We start from the raw sequence: 22,594 nt of genomic DNA on the forward strand, positions 1-22,594 counted from the left end.
CTGAAGTCTGATTGTCACGCTGAAGTTAGATGGTCTGCGCCGAAGTGCAGTGGGCCGTCCGATGGTGTGCGATGGTCTGTATGACCTGAGACTACTATAACACATATAGCAGTCTCAGATATGACGCGTGAAAGCTAGATTAAAATCTACAGATGTGCAGTATATTTGTTTCAAATTCAGTACATACATTTGCATTCACTAGTGTTATTGTCTATGTATCTATTAGTTACAGTTGCGTACTAAATGAGAGATCGTCCTCTTTGATTTTCTGGATGTGGAAATAATTCTGCGTTAACATTTTTCTTTAACTTGTTCCTCTCATTGAGATCCTCGTTTACCGTTATATTATAATAAGAAGAGTCTGCGAACCCGTATGTGTTTAGGGAATGCGTTTATTTCACGGTTCAAAGTCCTACATGCGTATATAGAATTTTACTCAGAACTCTGAAAGTTGATACCAGCACAGGTTATGCTTAAACCTCTTAATTCTAGATGTCAGATAACTTACTTGTGTTTGTGTTGGATTGCTGTCTGATTGACGCATACCCGCCATTTTAGTTTTTCATTTTTTGTTTAGGGGTGCATCCAGTTGCATCTTTTCATTCAAAATATATTAACGTGACGTAACCTTTAAAGATTCGTTACTTCAATATTTTAATTTTTTTAGGGAAAACGAAACATCTTTTCGCATGTCGCACTTTGGGTAATTGTTAACCTTGTTCTCTTTGGCAAATATGGCCTTGAATTTCAATTTTGATATAAATATAAAAAAGCCACAAATTGATTACTAAATGGATATTTTTTAAAACCCCAAAAGCTAGGTAATACCAATCTTTTGATATAGGTTCCAAAATCAGCACGTTTTAGAGATTTTTTGAAAATACGATGGTTTTGTGCATTGTTCTAACCTAAAACATGAACAAATATAACTAAATAAACTAAAAATAAAATAAACAAATGTATTCTTGTCAGATCAAAATACCTTTAACATGCCAGTGCATTGATACAGATTATATTCTACTGAATTTTCTATATCGATAATATAACATTCGTTAGTATTACGTAATAAATATATAAATCCTGTGTCAGGTGAGAAGTGACAACGGGTGGTATGTATACTAAAATGTTTATCGTCTTCCCTTATACACGAGGGTGTGGATGGGGGTTTACAGAATAGAGAATAGTTGACAAAAATATAAAGAATAGAGGAAAATGACCAAACAAATAAAAAATGGAGAATGAAGAGGTACTAAAATATAAGGAATAAAGAATAATGGGCAAAAGTATACAGAATAGAGAAAAATGGCATAAAAATAATAGAAAACAGAAATAATGAATCCCTCCCCAGACCCTCATAGTCTGACATTAAGCTTTAGGGCAATTATGGGCATACGATACAGTTTTGATTTCACGATGATTTTTTTTTCCGAAAGTTTGCATTCAAGCTATTTCTAACCAAATCAATTTGAATATGAAATAAAAAGTATATCTTCATGTAAATAATAGAATACAGAAATAATGAACCCCTCTCCAGACCCTCATAATCTGCCGATGACATTAAGTTTTAGGGCAATTATGGGCATACGATACAGTTTTGATCCCAGGGTGATTTTTTTTACGAAAGTGTGCATTCAAGCGATTTCTTCCCCAATCAATTTGAATATGAAATAAAAAGCATATCTTCGTGTGCTAGATTTAAAAGATAAATGGGTTCGAAATTTTCAACATTTACTTAAAATTTCGGTTTCTTGGACATTTCTGTCCTTTGAACAGACATCCTTAACTTTTTTGTTTCAAAAGATAAACATATGCAGATTTCGGTAAAGAGATTTGAAATATCTTCGTTAGAAAATAAGCCTCTACATTTGTGTTACAATTCTTTGTTAATAATTCATTTTTATGAAAAGAAATTGATTTTAGAAAAAAAAACGGCCTTTTTTTTTATGTATATTTATGTAGTTTAAATAAGAAAAACGTCGGTGATTTCTTCATAAAAGTTGGAACGAATCATGTTCATACAGTATAAGTGTCTACAAAAAGAACGAATTCTACAATATATAAAATTCTGTCAAAAATCAAACATTATTAAGGTTATCCTTAAAAGTGATGAGAATAATAACATACTTATTGAATTTCATCCAATTAAATTTTAATGCAAAAAGTTCTGAGAGAGAGTTTAATGTCTGACTATTAAGATTAATTCAGCGAATTGTTTTTGTCTGCAAAAACATCATAGAGAGAGAGAGAGCGAAAGAGAATGACAACCACTTAAATGTTTATTATTTAAAAAAAGACTCGATGTAATAGAAATAAAACGATTAATTATTTTACACTTTAAATTTCGATTTTCGAAAATTCGTCCGAAGAGATTTCTTTATATTGAATTTGTCATTGTTTTAAATAGTTCCAATTTAGTTATATGCAATTATCTAGGGACCGTCGGGTTGGGTTTTATCTTTCCAATTAAAAACGCATGTTTTAAACTCCCGGTTACGCTTGACCACAGAGATAACGCGTATTCGTTGATAAACATACTTACCGTGTCGACAACATCGGCGCGTGCCAACTAATTAAATAGTTATTTGATTTTTTTATATCAAGTACGGAAATGACATTATGTAGCAGTATATCATATTTAATAAGTAATAATTCACAATGCCATGACATGATACAATTTAAATTGAACAAATTCTTGTTCAGTTCCAGGGACACAGATGTTCAAATTCTGAAATAATATAAAATGAAATGGCCATTTAAGACGTTTTGTTTATCTAAGAGGGTTTTCTTTTGTCTTTTAGTATTTTCTATATAAAAATACAAAAAAAGCACTAAGTTTTATAATATGAATTTTTAAAAAGTATTATCTGCAATGTTGCATCCACAATGCACGCTTATATATATATATATTTCTTTTCTTCTAAGTTCTTCTTTTATGTTTACTGCTACTTATATATATTTCCAAACATTTTGATAAATCAACGAATGGTTTAAATGTATAAATGTTATAAAGTTATTATTTTTTTTTTGGCAACACAATATATTTTGTAATTAATTGATTATTCAATCTTTAAACACGTAAATGCATGCATAGAAGGCTTCCCTTAGATATGTGTTAGGTGATTCATGATTGATGTTTGCGTAATGTCCAGTAGCAAATATTTCATACATTTTTGGACGAAAACAAATGATCAAAAAATAGGTAAGGTTACAAATAAAGGGGGGAGGGGGAACTCCCTTTTTTGACCGTCACGATATGGCACAATAGTGCTGAAAGTAGCGTTAAACACCAACAATCAATCAATCAGTATTATCTTACCAATGTATCAAGATTGTTTTGTAACAAACGAAAAGTTTTCTGTTTTTAATAACACCACTGGGCTTCCACTTGAAATTCCCACGGAAATTTATGGTCTTTACTTTAGTCTTGTGTTGTCATCCGTATCAATACAGAGTTAATCCAAATTGCAAATTGGAAGTGAGATTCAAAAACGTCTCGGATAAGTGAATGATGTATCTATGCCAGAACAGTAGTATTAAATATACAATATTAATATTGCACACAATTTTGTATACGTATTTCTAAAATAACGAAAAGGCTTCATAAGCATATGCGTGCCTAAGTTGTATGATATTGTTGGAATATATTTCTATTTTGAAAATCGTATGAATGTGATCTGTGTTAAATCTGGTGATGAATCAGTGGTCAGGGATTGTGACAGTGATCTTCCGTGTGAATTGGATTTGCAAATTTAAAAATAGTGTATGTATGAATAAATTTGTAAGACAAAGAAGAAAAATATTTTTCAAATACATGACAAATAATTGTACATAAAGTATTTTTTGGTAATATTAATATTTAGGCTCTTTCTGTCAGTAAACGAGTCCGGCTAAACAAAAGACAGATAATACAAAACTGCCTGTATGACATAATTAGTAATAACACGGGCTCCGCTTGTAAAAACCGTGTGATAGTGGTTTTAGTTCGTAACATAAGTCCACGTTGGTAGTCAGGGACTGTTTTACAACGGGAACGGTGAAATCGATGACATCCAAAACCTGTGATTTTAAAAACTTGGAACAAATATAGGAATCTAAGCCCTGCAATCAGCCAATTATTGTATAACTAAATAAAGTCTTTGACTTATTTTTACCTATAATAATGGTTTACTTTTACAAATAGTGACTTTGATGGAGAGTTGTCTCATAGGCACTCATACCACATCTTCTTATATCTATCTATACTGTTACTTCGCTTCCATATTGAGCAAACAACAGTGTTAATATTTTGTGTGTGTGTGTGACACATACTTATCAGCCTTTGGTAGTTGTTGGTGTATCTAATACAGGTTATAATCTTCCAAATTTCTTTCTTTATATTTTAAGCATCAAATAAAAAGTAGTACATGTTTGAAAATTTAGGTGATGAAATTTAAGGTAAAGTATTGATTTAGTCCAAATTAAAAGGATAAAACACTTGTATGATTGAAGCTTTCAAACTAAATTGTAGACCCCATCCTGCAACATAGAATGGTTCATATTTTGAGTTAGAGCTGTTAGACTGCTCTATAATTTCGGTACGTCTAAACACTGCTAAGGAGTCCTTAATGCACTATAAGGACGTATACTATGCCACTAAGGACTAGAAGGGGTGCTGTTACATGTATTATGTTTACATATTAAGTTAGAGATTGATATTTTGATAATTTGATATAATTTGTCTCAAAAGTAGTACACTGCACTGTGAGCATCTTTTTTGAGATAGAGCACGCGCGATTTTATTATTTAAAAAAAGATGCTAAACGAAATAACTAGGATCAGTTCATTTGTACTCGCTACACAAAAGGAGAAAAGATTGGTGCGCCTCTCTTTTTGTCCAGTTACCAAAGTTCGTAAAATAAAATTATATTTTCCGACAATGCACATATATATTGTATATGTTATTCCAACACTTACATTTTTCTTATTCTTTTAATTGTGTGGCTATTTAATGACCATTTTTATTTAAAGCCTGGATTTTCATCCTTCATTCTTAAGTACGTTTGAATTTCTACATAGATCACACTTAATTAATAAAAGTTTTGTGTTAAACGTCAATGACAAAGCAACCAATCCACACAAAAAAAGACATCTAGAGGACACAGATATCTTTCGTCTGGCAGCACGTATAAACCACAGTTATCATAAATTATATAAAAGTACAAAATCGAAATATAAAAAAAAAAACATTATTTTTTTTTAAGACAAAACAGAGAAAAGAACTGATAGGTCCTGGTGATCCATGCGTCTATATATAGCTAGCTCCCGTTATGTTTCGATTTATTCAAAATTCATGTTAATTAAATTTAAGTAACTTTTAAATATTATACCACATGAAACCTACACTGGTGGGTTCCATGTCATAAACCCACAGTTCGTCCTGAACATGCATGAAATATTTGCCACTGGACTTTAAGCAACCAACAATCAATCACAATTCACAACTTACAGTATATATAGTTGTGAAATACAAAATGTATGTATAGTGATACAATTTTGCCAAATAAATAGAATACAAATACACACCACTTTATATAACTGACACAAATTAAAGGAATACTCTCTAAACTATATAAGTAGAGAAGCGAAAAGTTTCTTTTGAATACTAAACAAACTTCCGAACTGTACATGTTTTTTTAATGGTTTGCCATGCAGCGCTCAAATATATTTTGCATTATCTTTTGGTATAGTGTTTAGAAATATATAATATTGTAAGAACCTTAAACTACACATACTAAGCTATAATAGATTCAGATTCATTATTTTATTGAATATAAAACATAGCATATATTAAAACTGACGGTCAAACATCAACAGCTTAAATACTAATACGTATACATAAATTCATTAATTCTTTATTAACTTTTAGCCCTACGGCACCTTTTTATTAAGAATCATGAGTGTAATTGTAAAATAGTCATGTACTTTCTTACGTTATGGATCATTGATTTTGTCACCTGTTGACCCGGTTGATTACTAGCACGTGCCATTGAACTCAATCATTTGAACTAAAACGGAAAATTTTAAATTTACGCCATACACTAAGTACTATATATATGTATATTATATGGGTTAGAAAATAAATATAAGGATACATTGTTTGAATGAAAATCTTTATACGATGGTACTTTATATATAGTTTAACACTGTCTCGACACAGACTGAATGCAGTATCATGATCAGCTTCATGTACTATGGCGACCTTGGTGGTGTTTAGACGCACCACTATGTAAAATAAATTATTGTTTAATAATATAAAATTATATTGTACAGTACAAAGCTATGGCAATAAAAGCTTTTCCAAGTTTAATAGAGTAACTCGCATGAAAATAAAAAAAAAAACAGCTCCAACGGTAATAGTAAACTAGGACATATCAACAGAAAACGAATTAAACCAACTGACATAAAACAAAAATACGCATGTGTTAATTTGCCTCCGCTTCATTTATGTGGATTGTCTCATTGGCAATTATACCACATCTTCTTATTTTTTTAGGTTACGTTTAAGATTTTCCGTTACTAATTTTCAAATACGAAAAACATTTTCACACAGGGTTCACAACATTTTTAGGTTAAATGTATGGCAATCGTTTTTGTAAGTATACAATTAACATACGACCTTGCATTTAATAAGTATGTAAATAAATAAACTAACATTTATTAAAAAAATAAGCAACATATATAGATGAATAATTTATTAGTTCCGCAACAAAACAACAACAGAAATAAAGAATCTACAGAGGATTTAATCTTTAATTACTTTTTATTTATTCGAGAGATATACTTTTTTTTTTTTAAATTCTAATAAATATATATATATATTAATCTAAAATACATTATCAAGCAGAAGGGGCGTAACTCGTAGTATCATACCGGCATACTTAACGGATCTAAACATGGTCTGACAATTTTGAACGTTAATTTTGAGATTTGGTCTGTTTTGGTCTGACACCGTCGTAACGGATCTTAACAGCTTGCTAGAAGATTCAGTCTTGTTTATCTTAACATGCCTTAACGGACTGATTTACCTAATGAGACTATCGATCGGAACGGCGTCTTAAAGTTCTTAAAAGTCTTGACGTTTTTCTCTAGCGGTAAATCCAGTCGATTAAGATATGATCAGACCAAAATGACCGTTTCAGACTGAAATCGTGCTACTAGTGATGGCTAGCCAAACCTCCCACTTATATGGCAATGTTAAAAATACCGTTAAAATGAGAACATTACGTGACAGGAATACAGTACAAATAAATGCAAGAACACTCAGGACAGAGAAATACATAAATAAATAATATAATAATACATGTCGACATGAAAACCACAGAATAACAACGAACATCTAAAATTAATTTACGACAATACACAAATACAGCATAATAGACTGTATGATTGCCACTAAAACTACTCTCCACAAGAGACCAAATGACACAGAAATTAACAACTATAGGTCACCGTACGGCCTTCGACAATGAGCATATATGTAGCGGAACTTTATAAAAGATATGTTTAAATAAATAAAGGCAGCATTATTTTAAGATAATATCATTGATTATATGTATTGACTCATACAATGTATAAATACGTTGTAATGCTTGCTAAAAAATTACAGTGTGTGCAGCATACCTCAATAAAAAAACTGTTTAACTTTCAAAATTAGCTGTTCAGTCAAAGCTCTTATTTGAAACAGACTATATTTTATTAAAACATTAGCAGGACCCAGCCATCAATACACATTAAATATAGAACGTGTGTACACAAACATGTGAGTAAACATCAATGGATTTCTATTTGACAAGTAGGATGTTAAATAACTTTAACATAATCAAATGATAAATTTTGATTCAATAAGATGCAGTTATAACATATGAATAAGGTAATTATGTTGTAACTATGATATATCATTCGTCATGACAAAAAACTGTGTTAAAGTGAAAATAAGTATGACCTAGTTCGCAGAAGAACATACGCCATGAAATATGAATGACATGAATGAAGGAAGGCTAGCAAACCTTTCTAAAATTGTCCGTTTATAAATGTTGAAATTATAAAGAAACTAAGGTTTCAACTCTCTCAGGCAAAGTTGATCTTAGATGAATTTGGCTATTTGTTTTATGCATTTTTGTCATATAGCTCTTCAACTGTTTCGGTACTTATACATCCCTCGGATTTCAAATATTTGGCTTTGAGCGTTCCTGATGAAGGTAAATCCAGAAAAGCGCTTCGGACGCATGAAATTATTAAACGTGTTGTTTTCAATTTTTTCTAGCACTTAGTCAATTACTATCCTTAATCGTGGCACACCCATGTTTCATTCTGGTTTGTTCAATTTGCTTTTGCAAGTATTTCATGCGTATTCAGGCTTAAAACAAATAACAATAAATTAAATGAAAATTTCACATGTTTTGTAAAGTGGAGTATCCACCCTGAAATAGTATGCGAGTGTAAATTCATTAAGGAGTGCAATTATGTCAAGCAACAGGCAACCTATTGACTATTTAAATTTGTGCTTCAATGGTTAAGAACATGCCATTCTCATTCTCTTCCATTATTACTTATCCCTGTACACTTCTTATGTTTCATTATACTTGATTTGATTTTTGAACGAAAATCGGAAGTAGGAATCTTTACATTTTGGCAGTTATGTGAAAGTTATACATACATTCAAACAATATCGACAAGTAATAAAATTGAGAATGGAAATGGGGAATGTGTCAAAGAGACAACAACCCGACCATAGAACAAACAACAGCAGAAGGTCACCAACAGGTCTTTAATGTAGCGAGAAATTCCCGCACCCGGAGGCGTCCTTCAGCTGAAGAATATTTTACCATTTATTTTTATATTTGCATTGCACTAAATCATTCTGCTTACACTTTATTATAAAAACTGTCAGATGAGAGCCCTACATGTATATATTTGTATATGTTTTTTTTTTTATGGAATGACCTGTAAATATTTTTTATGTAATGACCTGAACACATTTTTTATGTAATGACCTGTAAACATTTTTTTAAGTAATGGTCTGTAAACATCCGTTTGTTTTATATAAGGCAATAAAAACTGTCATCATATTTGGTTCCAAAAACTCATTTATGTACCAATATCTTCGAAGGGGAATTGATTCATGGTATTAATAATTTACATAACATTTTGAACTATATTTTCTTTGTGAAAATGCTAAGCAATATTTTACACACATTTTTTGTTATTGTAGAATAGATGTATATCGTTCATTAGTTATATGAAATAAGGGAGATCAATTCTTCAAATTTAATACATGAATCGTACGTTTTAAAAACGCTTTTAATATAAACAATTGGATTGCAGGTGTCCATATGGCTTGCGTGCCTTCATTCGTCTGACAATATGATCCTTATTGAAGAGAATCTTGCTGCACGATTTGTTAGATGTAAATGTGTCTAAAATGACAACCTTAATTAGTCACCATTAGTGACACATGCTTCGTTTGAAAGTCAATTTAATAGGATCAGTCTCTAAAAAAATTCTTCTAATACCTTTTTACTAATAGAAGAAAAAGAAGAAAAAAAATAAGACAGAGTCTAGAGTAACTAAATATAAAACAACCAAGATTCAGTTAGTTTGCTAGTTTTCTCGTGTACTTATTTTTTATTTGTCATTTCGGGTCCGTCTTTTATAGCCTGCTATGCGGTATGGATTAAGTTCATTGTTTAAAGCCGTATGGTGACTTATTGTAGCTCACTGCTACAATATACGTCATTTGGTCTATGGTGAATGATTGTCACATAGGCAACAATACCATGTCTTCTTATTTGTGTATCATATATTCTTTTAGACATTTTTGGGGTATTATTTTGGAATTAATATGACATAAAATTGAGAATGGAAATGGGGAATGTGTCAAAGAGACAACAACCCGACCAACAGGTCTTCAATGCAGCGAGAAATTCCCGCACCCGGAGGCGTCCTTCAGCTGGCCCCTAAACAAATATATATACTAGTTCAGTGATAACGAACGCCATACTAAACTCCAAATTGTACACAAGAAACTAAAATTAAAAGTAATACAAGAATGTATTTTTTACTTAGCACACATCAATTTGTTTTAACGCTGAGCTGTAATCCTGAGATAATGAAAAAAAGCGAAGTAAGCAAATATTTTACCGTTAAGCAATTAAGAAATGTCTTTCCTATATTGATAATCGAGTACACATCTAAAAATAAAACAAATACAGGTATAAACAGTAGAGTACAGAGACGAACAAAAATGTTCAAAATACAAAGTAGATATAACTATACATTGCTGTACACAGGAGTAAAGTAATATTTTGATTTCATACCCATAACATTGATACCACCACTGAGCTCTACCATTAAACGACTCTTTTGTTACTAGCTTCCCATGATATTGGTACACTTGGTCTCCTAGTAACTAAATTGCAAATATCAATTAATAAAGGGTTTTGTACCAAACAGTCGTTGCATACTAGCAAAAATTTAAATTAATTTTGTTATTTCAGTTTGTTTTTGTTGGCCTTTACATTTATGACTACATACAATGACCAGTTCTGACATTTACCATTTGTCTTATATATGACACTACTTCGACTGCGATATACGATAAAACATAATATAATTTTAGTATTCATTATTATAGTAGTAATTAAATAACTATGTTTGGCGATTTAACAAAAGTACAACACACTTTATGGCTTAAAGTTTCAGACATAAATGCATACACTATTATGAAAAATTGTGCCAAATACAGCTTATTGAATATTTATATATATATGGAGATGGAAAACCCGTGTATATCATAGCATTGTTTAGCATTTAAGTTCACCAATTTCGTGTTCAACGAAGACTCGTATTCTGTTATAAATATGATTATGTTGAGTTTTCTACCCTATATTTTTCGGGTTGTATGTGTTCTGCTATAAAGCACGTTAAAAACACGACTATTCTTTGAACGAGTATACAAACTTCCATAGAGGCAGGCAGGTTTTGAAATTGAAGACATGCTTTCACTCGAAAATCATTTGCATTTAAGCATATTCATTTGCTTATTAACATAGTGTTCATTGTATTGTTCATTAAACTGTTTCTTGATTCGAGAGGGACGAATTGAAACTTCGTACAAAATTAATGCTCGTTTTTGTTTGTGTTCAAAACGTTGACGACCAAAAAAAATTTGATATGCCGATGAGAGAAGGCTCACCTGATGTTATAAATTTATATGAACGATGTAAATTTTTCAAAGAACAAAGATTAAGTTCCTAAACAAAATAGAAATTAAACATGATAGTATTTACAGCGTCAAAAACTTTTTCATATGACTCCAATAATTTAAATGTATGAAATGTAATCTTTTTCGTATTCGGAGTCTGAAAGTTGTATAAATAAAGTGATGTATAAGTAATTGAATATAGTCCGACTCCGATTACAAATTAGAAATATACTTTTATAAACACGGGGGCGATCTCAAAATAATATTTGCTTGAAAATTGTTATGGTATTAATTGAAATAGTTTTGCAATTAACAAGACTAATTAAACAAGGCTTTACATTTCAGACGTGATCAACTGCCCTCAACATTGTTCTCATAACTTCAGCACAGCATATCCTTTAAGTTCAACAATAACAGGTTCAACGAAAATTAGGCATTCAGCAATTTGTCTCTCAACAGAATAACGGTTTGTATATATTTTATCCCAAAGTAAATACTTATTTAAATGCGGGAGGGTTTGTCCAAACCGATTTGATGCAGAAATTGGGAGTGTTGTCCTAATAAACTTGACTTCCAAGAACACGACTAATTATTGTGTATGTATTACTACTAGTACATAAAAGTGACCCCAAAAATGTTCCCTGTGTCTCGTTGATGTATCGTCGATTAAACCGAGCGTAAAATTTATGCTGTGTGCGCTTCAATCTGATAATGTTGGTCAGTGAACAAAGTATATGTACTTTTCCTTAAATATAATTAAATAAATTAATATTTGAATTTTCAAAGTTTATAACCAAGCATCGCGAAACGTACACAAAAACGGTATGATGAACAAGAAGGGATCGAACGTAAAAATCAAGTGACATACAATGTAATATGTATGTGTAGGAGCTATTAAAAAGGTCAAGACATTTGCGGAAACTGTCATACACCTTTGATTAGTTTTACATTTACACTTACAGGTAGCATTGAAATCTTGGATCGTCTCAAAACGTAAATTTTAACCGTCGTTCCAAAACAAAGTCTAACTCGTATGATGTTTTTCTGTAGTTGGACAACGGGGTTTTTAAGAAATATATGTTTACATTTTTTAGTGTACATGGTGAACATATTGTAAATGTACGAAGCATGATAGAATAGACACAACATTTAATAAATTGTACATGAGACATGCCAAACAAATCGCAATTGTCGTTGTATTATCTAGGTTGGGACAATTAGAAGTTTGTTTAAGCAAGACTTAGTGTTTAGAAAGACTAATAAATAGTGTGTGATTTTTGTTTCGCCTGCGAAAATAAAGTCGCAGAAGTGAGACATAGTGTTGCTTTTCCGGCGGCAACGGATGCGCCAACAATTGTTAAGATTTCTGCTTAAGTCAGTTCGATAGGAACTATTTGTGATAGACCAATGATATTTTGTATAAAGTTGAGTTTGACTGTCCCTCTGGTATCTTTCGTCCCTCTTTTGCATTACTATCAGAACATATCAGTTTGATAACTATGTTGAGTCCCTGTCCCCTTGGTTATGTTCCAGCGACTTTGAATTGAATAGCAATATTGCTGTCCATCAGATTATCTTGTTTTCGATTGTTCTTCCGACAGGTGAGATATATCTCTGTGTCAACAGTTCATTTTAACAATTTCTTCTCGTCTGATATACATTTGCACCTTTTATTCCGTTTAATCAATGGAAAAATTTTGCGCATAAACTTTGCGTTGAAATGGACACCGTCATACATGTAAATGCACTCTATAGTACAATTGCAAGAAAAGTGTACAGGTTTCATGCTTCGAGCATACCAGACCCACCCATGTTCAAAGGATAAAACTATCGACACCGTGGAAGAAAACGTCGATTCTAAACTGATTCTCAAGATTTCTATGAAAATTGCACAAACACAACTTAACACCCGTTGTCTCTTCTTTTTTATTTGAAAAAACATATGTGGTAAAATTCCAACTATTTATTCTGAAGTTTTGAAAAAGTCTAACGAATAGTATCGGGCATAAGGATGTCCATTGATAACGGTGGAATGTTTTTTTTCTGTATATTTTAGATTTTTTCTATTGATACCAAAAACGAAGGCAACAAGCAGAAAAACAGATGATAAAAATATACCTAACGGCAAGTGGAATGCCATGAAAAAATTTATAGTTCTTAAAAATTCGCCCGCTGTATCCCTCTATTCTCTTTTTTAAGAAAACGGAAAATGTATGTCTCAGAGTAAACAATGAATATTGTCAACATGCTCCTTATTTGATCATCCTTAATAAATAGGTTAAGGAGCAGTTTCGAATACAAAAAGAATGATCGGGTTAAAGAGGGCCGACACCCGACATTAAAAGTTGAAAAAAAATTTCACTGCGGCTGGTTAATTATTAACATTGTGTAACTTGCTTATCGCATTTTCCTGTGATTTCCTAGTGTACCGTTTGTAGAGTATTCTTTGAACGATTTTTATTTCCGAATTTTGCTTTACCTAAATAAGGTGTTAGACACATTTTTAGAGCCATAACTTAAAAAGCAGTACTCTGTTTATCGGAGAACGCTTCTGATTCTTTGCTGTTTTTTATGAGCGACAACATATATCCGAACATAAATCCCAGAATATGCAGAGAAAGTTTAGAAAACTAAAAAATACTTATTACACACTACAGGGAAGAGATTAAATGGTTGAATGTGCCATCGGAAAATTAAGGTATGGAGACCTTGTGGCGAATAATGGGAAAGCTATTCAAATCTGGTGTGAACATATGCATTGCATTAGTGTGTCGTCGAAAAGAATAATTAACATCATAAAAATCTCTAATGTACTTTTTTACATTTTGAGATCACCCTTTGTTTTCCCGCCAACTTTAATCGTAAGTCTAAGTGGAATCCTATGTATAGACCTAGTTTCCGCAAAATGTCTACTGATTATATAAAAAAGAAGATGTGGTATGATTATCAATGAGACACATGAGTCAAGGCGTACAATTTGTTTTTTATTTGAATAAATCACATCTTCTAACAAACTTGTTAAGATAAATGCATACATTAATCATGTTAATGGCGCTTACGATGAAATTTCGGACAATCACAGAAATTTTTTTTTTATGAATAACACATAGCTGAGAGGGTGATAGAGCAGATTGTTTACCCGGGAAAAACATTGTCAACTAAGGCGTATCCAAGGTTGACTAATGTCTTTTCGGGGGGTAACAATCTGCTTTATCACTTTATTATATATGGGTTATTTAATTTATTATAATGAATGTTTTGTTATTACTGTCTATTCAATTTAAATTTAAAATAATAAACTATGTCGTCTTGTACATAACAATCATCTTTTTTTTATTAAAGCACACAATTGAGAAAACATCTCCGTGAAGGGTAATAGGGTATTTGCCATGGGATAGAGAAAATTGTCTCCCTCGTAATAACCAATCAAAATCTATCATTTTGATTTGAAGTATAATAAATAAATTTGCTTTAGTATTGATAGACTTAATATGTGATATTATGTTAGTCATGATAGTACTACAAGTGTTCCTAAAATAAATATATATTAGTTACATCATTGGCCAAAATTTCATAATAACAACAGTACCAATTTCACTGCACACTAGATGCGCATTTCGAAAATGAATGTCCAATTGGCATCTTTCGCCTCTCTTTTTATTGTCTCTTCAGGGATGTTTCAGGCCAAAATATTTGAAATTGAAACTTATTCAAGATACGAAGAGCTAATATATCAATGGATACAAACATTACAGCCAAAGACGGACTACGAATCAGCCCTTTGCATGAGGGAGAAATATTCCTTAATTTAAAATTTAAATAACACATGCTCTCGTATTTCTTTTTAACAAAACAGAAATGGAAGATACGAAATGGAAAGTCAAAGTCCATAAATAAAAAAGAAACCCTTAAATAATGCCAACACAAACCACTAAAAACCACAAAAACAAGCAATAGTCTACACTACGCTACATAATGGACAACACGAACCACAAACTGAATGTTTTATAGAAAGGCAACTTTGGGAGTATCCCTGTGATCTCTTCATATGTTCGAAAAGCAAAAGATACAAAATACAATATTATCATAATGAGCCATTAGACAAGAAAAATGTTTTTCTTCAACAGATTCATCATGCCGCCTAAAAGAAGGCAAATGTTAACGTTCAAACGGGTAATGGAACAAAGACATAGTAGTTGTGAAGAGGTATGTACATAGACATGATAGGTTGATCTGTGTTCTCAATAATAATGAAGTCTTGTGTGCCTGTTTATGTAGCTGTTATTTTGGTCTGAATACTTAATATTGATTTCCACAGCGTTGCTGAGCTATTTGGCTATTGTAATTAGACTTTATATCTGAAATGGTACATAGATTACGCTTAACTAAACATTGATTAACCTATTGTATTTGCATTTATTACAGCTGCATATGTGATCGAAATGCCATACTGGAAGACGAAAGTGTTTGACGTGTTAGAATTGAAAAGATTCCCAAAACTAAAAAAAAAATGTTAAAAAAATAAATATTTATATGTCATGCCCACAAAACTGGAAACACCACTCATGTATCATTCAGTAACATGACGTTCCAGCGTTTGATAATACAGTAACCATACAAAAACATTGTCTCTAAAACTCATATAACCCTCTGAAATTGCAGGCTAACAGCAGTAACATAGTCGCAGTAGCAGTTTAACTTCTACACAGTGATAGCAATATAATATTTAAACTTATTTATAAAAGAATTCGTTATACGATATATTTTCTAGAGTCAAGTTCAACCATACAAAAACATTGTCTCTCAAGCTCATATAACCCTCTGAAATTGCAGGCTAACAGCAGTAACATAGTCGCAGCAGCAGTTTAACTTCTACATAGTGATAGCAATATAATATTTAAACTTATTTATAAAAGAATTCGTTATACGCTTTATTTTCTAGTAGTCAATTTCAACAATGGTCTCTAGTTGCACATTAAAGGACCAAACGGACTAGTTGTACATCTTTTAAATTTTATTTAACCATACAAAACCGCTGCTAGATTGTCCCCTAGATATAAAATGAAGGAGATGTGGTATGATTGCCAATGTAACAACTATCTACAAAAGTTCATTTGTACCAGTTATACAATTTGTATTGATGCACACATTCAAATTTCCAGAAATATTACCTCTCAGCTGGACCTTTTTATAATAGTGTGACACGCAGATTCACACTACAATCAGTTTATTATTTAGCCATATAACGAATCGAAAATGTATCTTTAAATGGTGACACAACACGACGAATATCGCTTGAGTTTCAAATGTAATCATCATTGTACCAGTTGTTGTCGTGTTTAGATCATACTGAAAATGAAGACGTCTTTTAAGTAGTTACGTCAGTTGGAATTTTGTGATATTCTAAATCTACGCCCATTTTATTAACATGATTAATTAACACGAACGAATTTCAAAGATGTTTTCCAGCTTTGGGGTTTGCCGTTCAATAAATTTGAAATTAGAGTAAATTTACTCATGAGTTTATCTATTTATTTATTTTTCTACTTTTAAGTTTAAATATAAATTCAAATCTAGGTTTAGCAAGCTAATTTGTTTTTCTGTGTTTTTGATGTTGTACATCGCATCATGATAATGTAAACATTTCAAACTTTACTGTGTTCAAGAGTGTAAAAATAAGGACATATGTATGATATCCAACAAATCAACAATCCACCAAAGTCCACAAGGTATGGACAAAACAAGTTATGGTCACCGGAAGTCCTTAAACTAATGGCAAAATCAATTAAGAAAAATAAAACACAAAAGGCTACGACATTACCAGATGTAAACATATTTCATACGGAAAATCCGATGGCCTGAATTTTGATAAGATATTACACGTACATAAATTTTACAGACAGCAATACTCAGCGGTGTTAAACATTTTTACGTACGCTCAACCCGCCCCTTAGCTGTGACAGACATGTAATACCAAAACATAAAAACTAATAATTCTTGTAAAATTCAGTTTGGAAGGGCTTGAGACGTTCAGCAAAGATTTTAATATGATTTTGAAAATTTCCCAAAAATGATGTAAATTGACTTTTATATGCCATCAAGCAAAACGTATGTCTGAAGGTGATCATCCTAAGATTATTCCATTCAAATTTGCAAGTACATGTAATCATTGCAACAATACATACTTAAAATGAAGGGAAGACAAAGAACAATATATGAACACCAAATTATTAACCAATGAATTGAAAAACGACCCCCATGCCTCTCATAAACTAAAGGTGTTCTGACAATTATAACATATATGCGATCAGATGCTACGATGATATACTATTACGGCCAACCAAGGCAATAAGTTTGTCGTTGAAAAAAATCCTTTCAGCAATGGAATGATAGATATTTGCAATCAAAATATTTGTTTAAAGCTTTGCGTTTTTTTAGTTTTTTACAAGTAATGTTAATTGCAGACTTACACTGACAAAGAATGGCGGTCTGGGAAAATTTTGTCTGGTTGTGCACTCTATATGCTGGAAAACGGATTAATGTGTGATGTCTCTTTCAAAGTTGGTCCTGAGCAGAAAGTTATAGTAGCACATAAATTTATACTTGCCACTCGAAGTCCTGTTTTCTATACAATGTTTGAAGGTTCTGTTCCAGAAACCGATAATATAGTGATTTCTGATGTGGATGATGATACTTTTAACTTATTTTTGCGGTAAGTGAATGAATAATAAAACATAGTTTCATAAAGACTGCAATGTGTTGGGCAAGTCAGTTCTTTTTTTTAAATAAGTATTAGAGAATATGCTGACATAAATACATCATAAAGCACCTAAAAAAAAAATTCATATGATTTTTTAATTGACAGTTTACTTATTATTATGGCTACAACGTTTTCTTTGTCGATACTTTTCTCGGTATCCGGTTTCAATAATGGACCATATATCAAATATTTGTATGCATTGCATAGGAATTAAATTGTGTTAAACGATTAATCAAATTGCATGTTCCCCTTCATTCCCTGTTGCTTTTTCATGATAAGAAAATGTATGCTCTCAATAAAGCACAAATAAAGAAATTTTAGTTGTAAATGGTCTTTTTGTTCTTAACAACATCCGAAAAATCTGAACAATTCACTGTTATGTCACTTCAAGTCTTACCCTTAATTTACAGACTTAACGACAACGGTAAATTTAGCACTTTTGGGACAATTCATTTCAGCTCAGTAGCTTAATATTATGTTGTAAATGTATACAGGTAAATAGCAACTACTGAATAGTCTAAACATATACTAAACATATCTACATTGACTGCGAGCGAACTATCTGAACAGTACTGACTTTATTGCTATGGATAATTCTTAAAATTGACATAAAGACTGAACATGACATAATCAGTTATTGTTTTTTTTTTTAAGAACAACAATTTAGATCAAAATGACCGTTTAAGACAAAATTGTTTTACTAGTGGCGTCTTATGCAGGATTGATAAATGAACAATAGTACAAAGCTTAAATATTTTACTGACAAAATATTCTCCTTTATCTGGGATAACAAACCAGATAAAGTTAAAAGAGAAACTTTATCCAAATCACACTGTTCAGGAGGTCTAAAAATGATAAATATTGAAAACTACATAAAAATTTAAAAGTAACCTGGATAAGAAGAATTAATAAAAATAATTCAAAACTTGTGAAACTATTCCTCTTTTCAGACAATTTAAATTTTTTGGAAATGCAGTTTCTGGGCCCATATTAAAAGCTAAAAAATCCATTTTGGGAAGAAGTATTTGATGCTTGGAATGATCTTCAAAATATTCAAGATAAATTTCAAATTAACACATGCAATATATGGAAGAATGATGAAATAAAGATTGGTAATCAATCAGTTTTATATAAAAAAATGGACTAAAAAAGGGATTTGGCTGATTAATGGCTTGTTAGATGAATGTGGAAATTTCATGACATTTGATAACTTTAAAAATGTATACAATATAAAAAATAATTTCCTTACATATCAAGGCTTAATTTCTGCAATAAAAAAGTATTTAAAATAATATAATATATGTCCCAATGACTTAGTGAGAGAAAATGGCCTCGTTTTGTCCCCAGTTATTAATTTTTTTTTTAAATCTTCGAGAGGTTCAAACGATATGTATAATATTTTAAATAGTAAAAATTCAAACCTCAAACAAAAGTGTGAAAAAAATGGTCTTTAATTCTCAATACAAACTACAATTGGAAAAATATCTATATATTGCCCTTTTATATTACCAAGAATTTTAAATTGCAGTGGTCTCAATACAGAATAATACATCGCATTTTAGGCACGAATGAACTTCTCTTTAAAATAAAAGTGAAAGATACAAATAAGTGTAGTTTTGGGTGTGGAGAAGTCGAAACAATAGAATATATATTCTAGACTTGTCCGTATATATCAAAATTATGGGAGGACCTTAAATACTCCTCGATATTTGAGAAGATAGAAATAGAACTAACTTTAAATATAGATTTGTTTTTATTTGATATTCTAACGAAAACCGATAAAAATGATATAAGAAACTTATTAATTCTGTTAACAAAATTCTATATCTATATAAGCAAATTATCATTGGAACAAACCAATATGATAGCATTAAAAAAATATTTAAAAGAAAACTTATTAATAGAAAAACACATATTTTATAAAAATAAAAGTCTGAGTAGGGCAGAGAACTGCTGGAACCCCTTGACTCCTTTATTGTCATAAAAACAAAGATAAGTAACAGACACCATATGTTGTATAAATTAAAAATGTGTATTCTTTGTCCAAGCAGCTTCTGTCTTTCAATCATATTATGCAATGTATTAAACTATTTAAGCTTTGTCTATTATTTTAAAATATATTGTATATGTTCTGTCTATATATCATATTGTGCATAAAATGTGTATAACTTATTATTATGTTCATTTGCAAATAAACAGAAATTCATTTAAAAAAAAAAATATATATCAAGTATTTGTATGCATTGTATAGGAATTAAATTGTGCTAAACGATTAATCATATTGCATGTTCCCCTTCATTCCCTGTTGCTTTTTCATGATAAGAAAATGTATGCTCTCAATAAAGCACAAATAAAGAAATTTTAGTTGTAAATGGTCTTTTTGGTCTTAACTGCATCCGAAAAATCTGAACAATTCACTGTTATGTCACTTCAAGTCTTACCCTTAATTTACAGACTTAACAACTGCGGTAAATTAAGCACTGTTGGGACAATTCATTACAGCTCTGTAGCTTTTCAGTATGTTGTAAATGTGTACAGGTAAATAGCAACTACTGAATAGTCTAAACATATACTAAACAGATCTACATTGACTGCAAACGAACTATCTGAACAGTACTGACTTTAATGATATGGATAATTCTGAAAATTGACATACAGACTGAACATGACTTAATCATTAATTGTTTTTTTTTTTTTTTAAGAACAACAATTTAGATCAAAATGACCGTTTAAGACAAAATTGTTTTACTAGTGGCGTCTTATGCAGGATTGATAAATGTTTAGTCCTGTATTCATGTTTCAGATGGATTTATACCGATAAGATAGAAGTATCATCAGAAAATGTGAGAGAGATGCTTTATATATCGGAAAAGTATATGTTTTATAGTGGTAAAGATGCTTGCGAAAAATTCCTCAAAAAATCAGTGACAACCAGTGATGCAATTGTTGCTCTTCAAACATCTATAGAATTTCATTTATTGGATCTGCAACGTGCAAGCCTGAAATATATTCATCAGCATCCAAGTAAATGCTTAGAAAATGAAATAAGCATTGACATAGAAAGTGAATGCATGAAATTGATTTTAGAATCTGAAGATTTCAACTGGACTGAAACCCAAATTTGCAAATTTGCAATGAAATGGGCAAGTCAAAAATGTCAATCAGCACATACAGATCCATCAGGAGAAAATACAAGAGAGCTTTTAGGAAGTTTATTGTATTTAATTCGATTTCCGCTAGTTGATAAACAATATTTCACAAATGAAATTACGAGTGTTGGTCTTTTGAATGATGCGGAGATTATAAGTGTTTATCAATCTTTTTTCGGGAAAGAAAACAAATTTTTTTCAACAAAGGAAAGAATGAAAATAAAAGATGTCGAAACTCAATGCGTAGCTACAGAACTTAGGGAGTCAAATAATGTTTCTCCAGTTGGTAATCGTAGATACAGATCAGGATCACCTTATCCACGACGATTTTAACAGCATGTTTAAAACTGTACTAATTTTACTGGTTGCAACTATTGTGTGTAATAACTTGTAACACTTACAGAAAATGATAAACACAACGCTTCAATTCGCATAAGAACGATGACATTTGAAGACGTTTCTATGAAAGAGCTTTTTATTTTAGTGATTCTTTCCTTCTTGTAAGCACATACATATAGTATTGAATTAAATTACAAAAGCTTCACAACATTAAAGGTAAAATAATAAAACTTGCGAGAGGTTGTTCATTTATTTAACGGTTTAACGATTTTATAAAATTATGACAATTCCGTATTGATATATCGTTCGAAAAAGTATTACTATTGTTGATTTTTTACAACATTCGATGTAAAATTATATATATCATACCAGTCACCATGTTCATAGATAAAAACAGTCATTATTTAATTTGCCGGTCAATCAATCTAAAAACAAGACAATGAAGTATTAGCTTTGATATTACCCCGCCACATTCTGTATGTACCTGTCCCAAGTCAGGAGATTGTAATTCAATGGTTGTAAATGCTGTACATTATAGTTTTTTTCTTTAATTGTTTTGTACATTAATCTTGTCGTTAGTGTTCTTGTTTGAAATGTTTTACATATGTCATGTCAAGGCCCTTAAGAGCTTACTATTAAATCCACCATTATATACATAAGGAAATGCCTGTACCATTCCAGAAAGATATTTTCCATTCGTTTGATGTGTTTGAGCTTTTGATTTTGCCATTTGTTAAGGAACATTCCGTTTTGAGTTTTCCTTGAAATTCGGTATTTATGTAATTTTACTTTTTACTATGCAGTATGGATTTTGCTAATTTTTGAAGGTCGTATGGTGAACTGTAGTTGTTAGCTTCTACGTCATTTGTTCTCTGGTGGATAGTTGTCTCATTGGCAATTATACAACATCTTCCTATTTGTATATTACACAAAAAATAATATTATACGTTTCAATTATAAGTATTACACAAAATACCACCCACTAGTCAACATAACCAAAGTGTTCATTTTATCACCGGCCAATCAATTTTAAGAAATAAGAAAACTGGTATATGAAATAAATGATACTTTTAAAATTGCATGCCTCCGAGACGCTTTTCTGGA

General features: G+C 31.1%; 1 protein-coding gene across 2 annotated transcripts; it reads left to right on the forward strand.

Moving 5' to 3' along the window:
- Nucleotides 1–7,747: 7,747 nt before the first annotated feature.
- On the forward strand, nt 7,748–21,724 carry LOC127722099 (BTB/POZ domain-containing protein 3-like). Of its 2 annotated transcripts, none has more exons than XM_052228946.1 (5): nt 7,748–7,798; nt 11,588–11,708; nt 15,370–15,448; nt 17,707–17,954; nt 20,806–21,724. In XM_052228946.1, exons 3-5 carry the CDS (start codon nt 15,377–15,379, stop codon nt 21,482–21,484), a joined length of 999 nt encoding a protein of 332 aa, XP_052084906.1. In that variant the 5' UTR covers nt 7,748–7,798; nt 11,588–11,708; nt 15,370–15,376; the 3' UTR covers nt 21,485–21,724. The 2 variants fall into 2 exon arrangements, with proteins under 2 accessions (XP_052084906.1, XP_052084905.1); XM_052228945.1 differs by having other exon boundaries at nt 7,759–7,909.
- The last annotated feature ends 870 nt before the right edge of the window (nt 21,725–22,594 follow it).

The sequence above is a fragment of the Mytilus californianus genome, unplaced genomic scaffold (assembly GCF_021869535.1).
Source record: "Mytilus californianus isolate M0D057914Y unplaced genomic scaffold, xbMytCali1.0.p SCAF_12, whole genome shotgun sequence".
Classification (NCBI taxonomy): domain Eukaryota; kingdom Metazoa; phylum Mollusca; class Bivalvia; order Mytilida; family Mytilidae; genus Mytilus; species Mytilus californianus.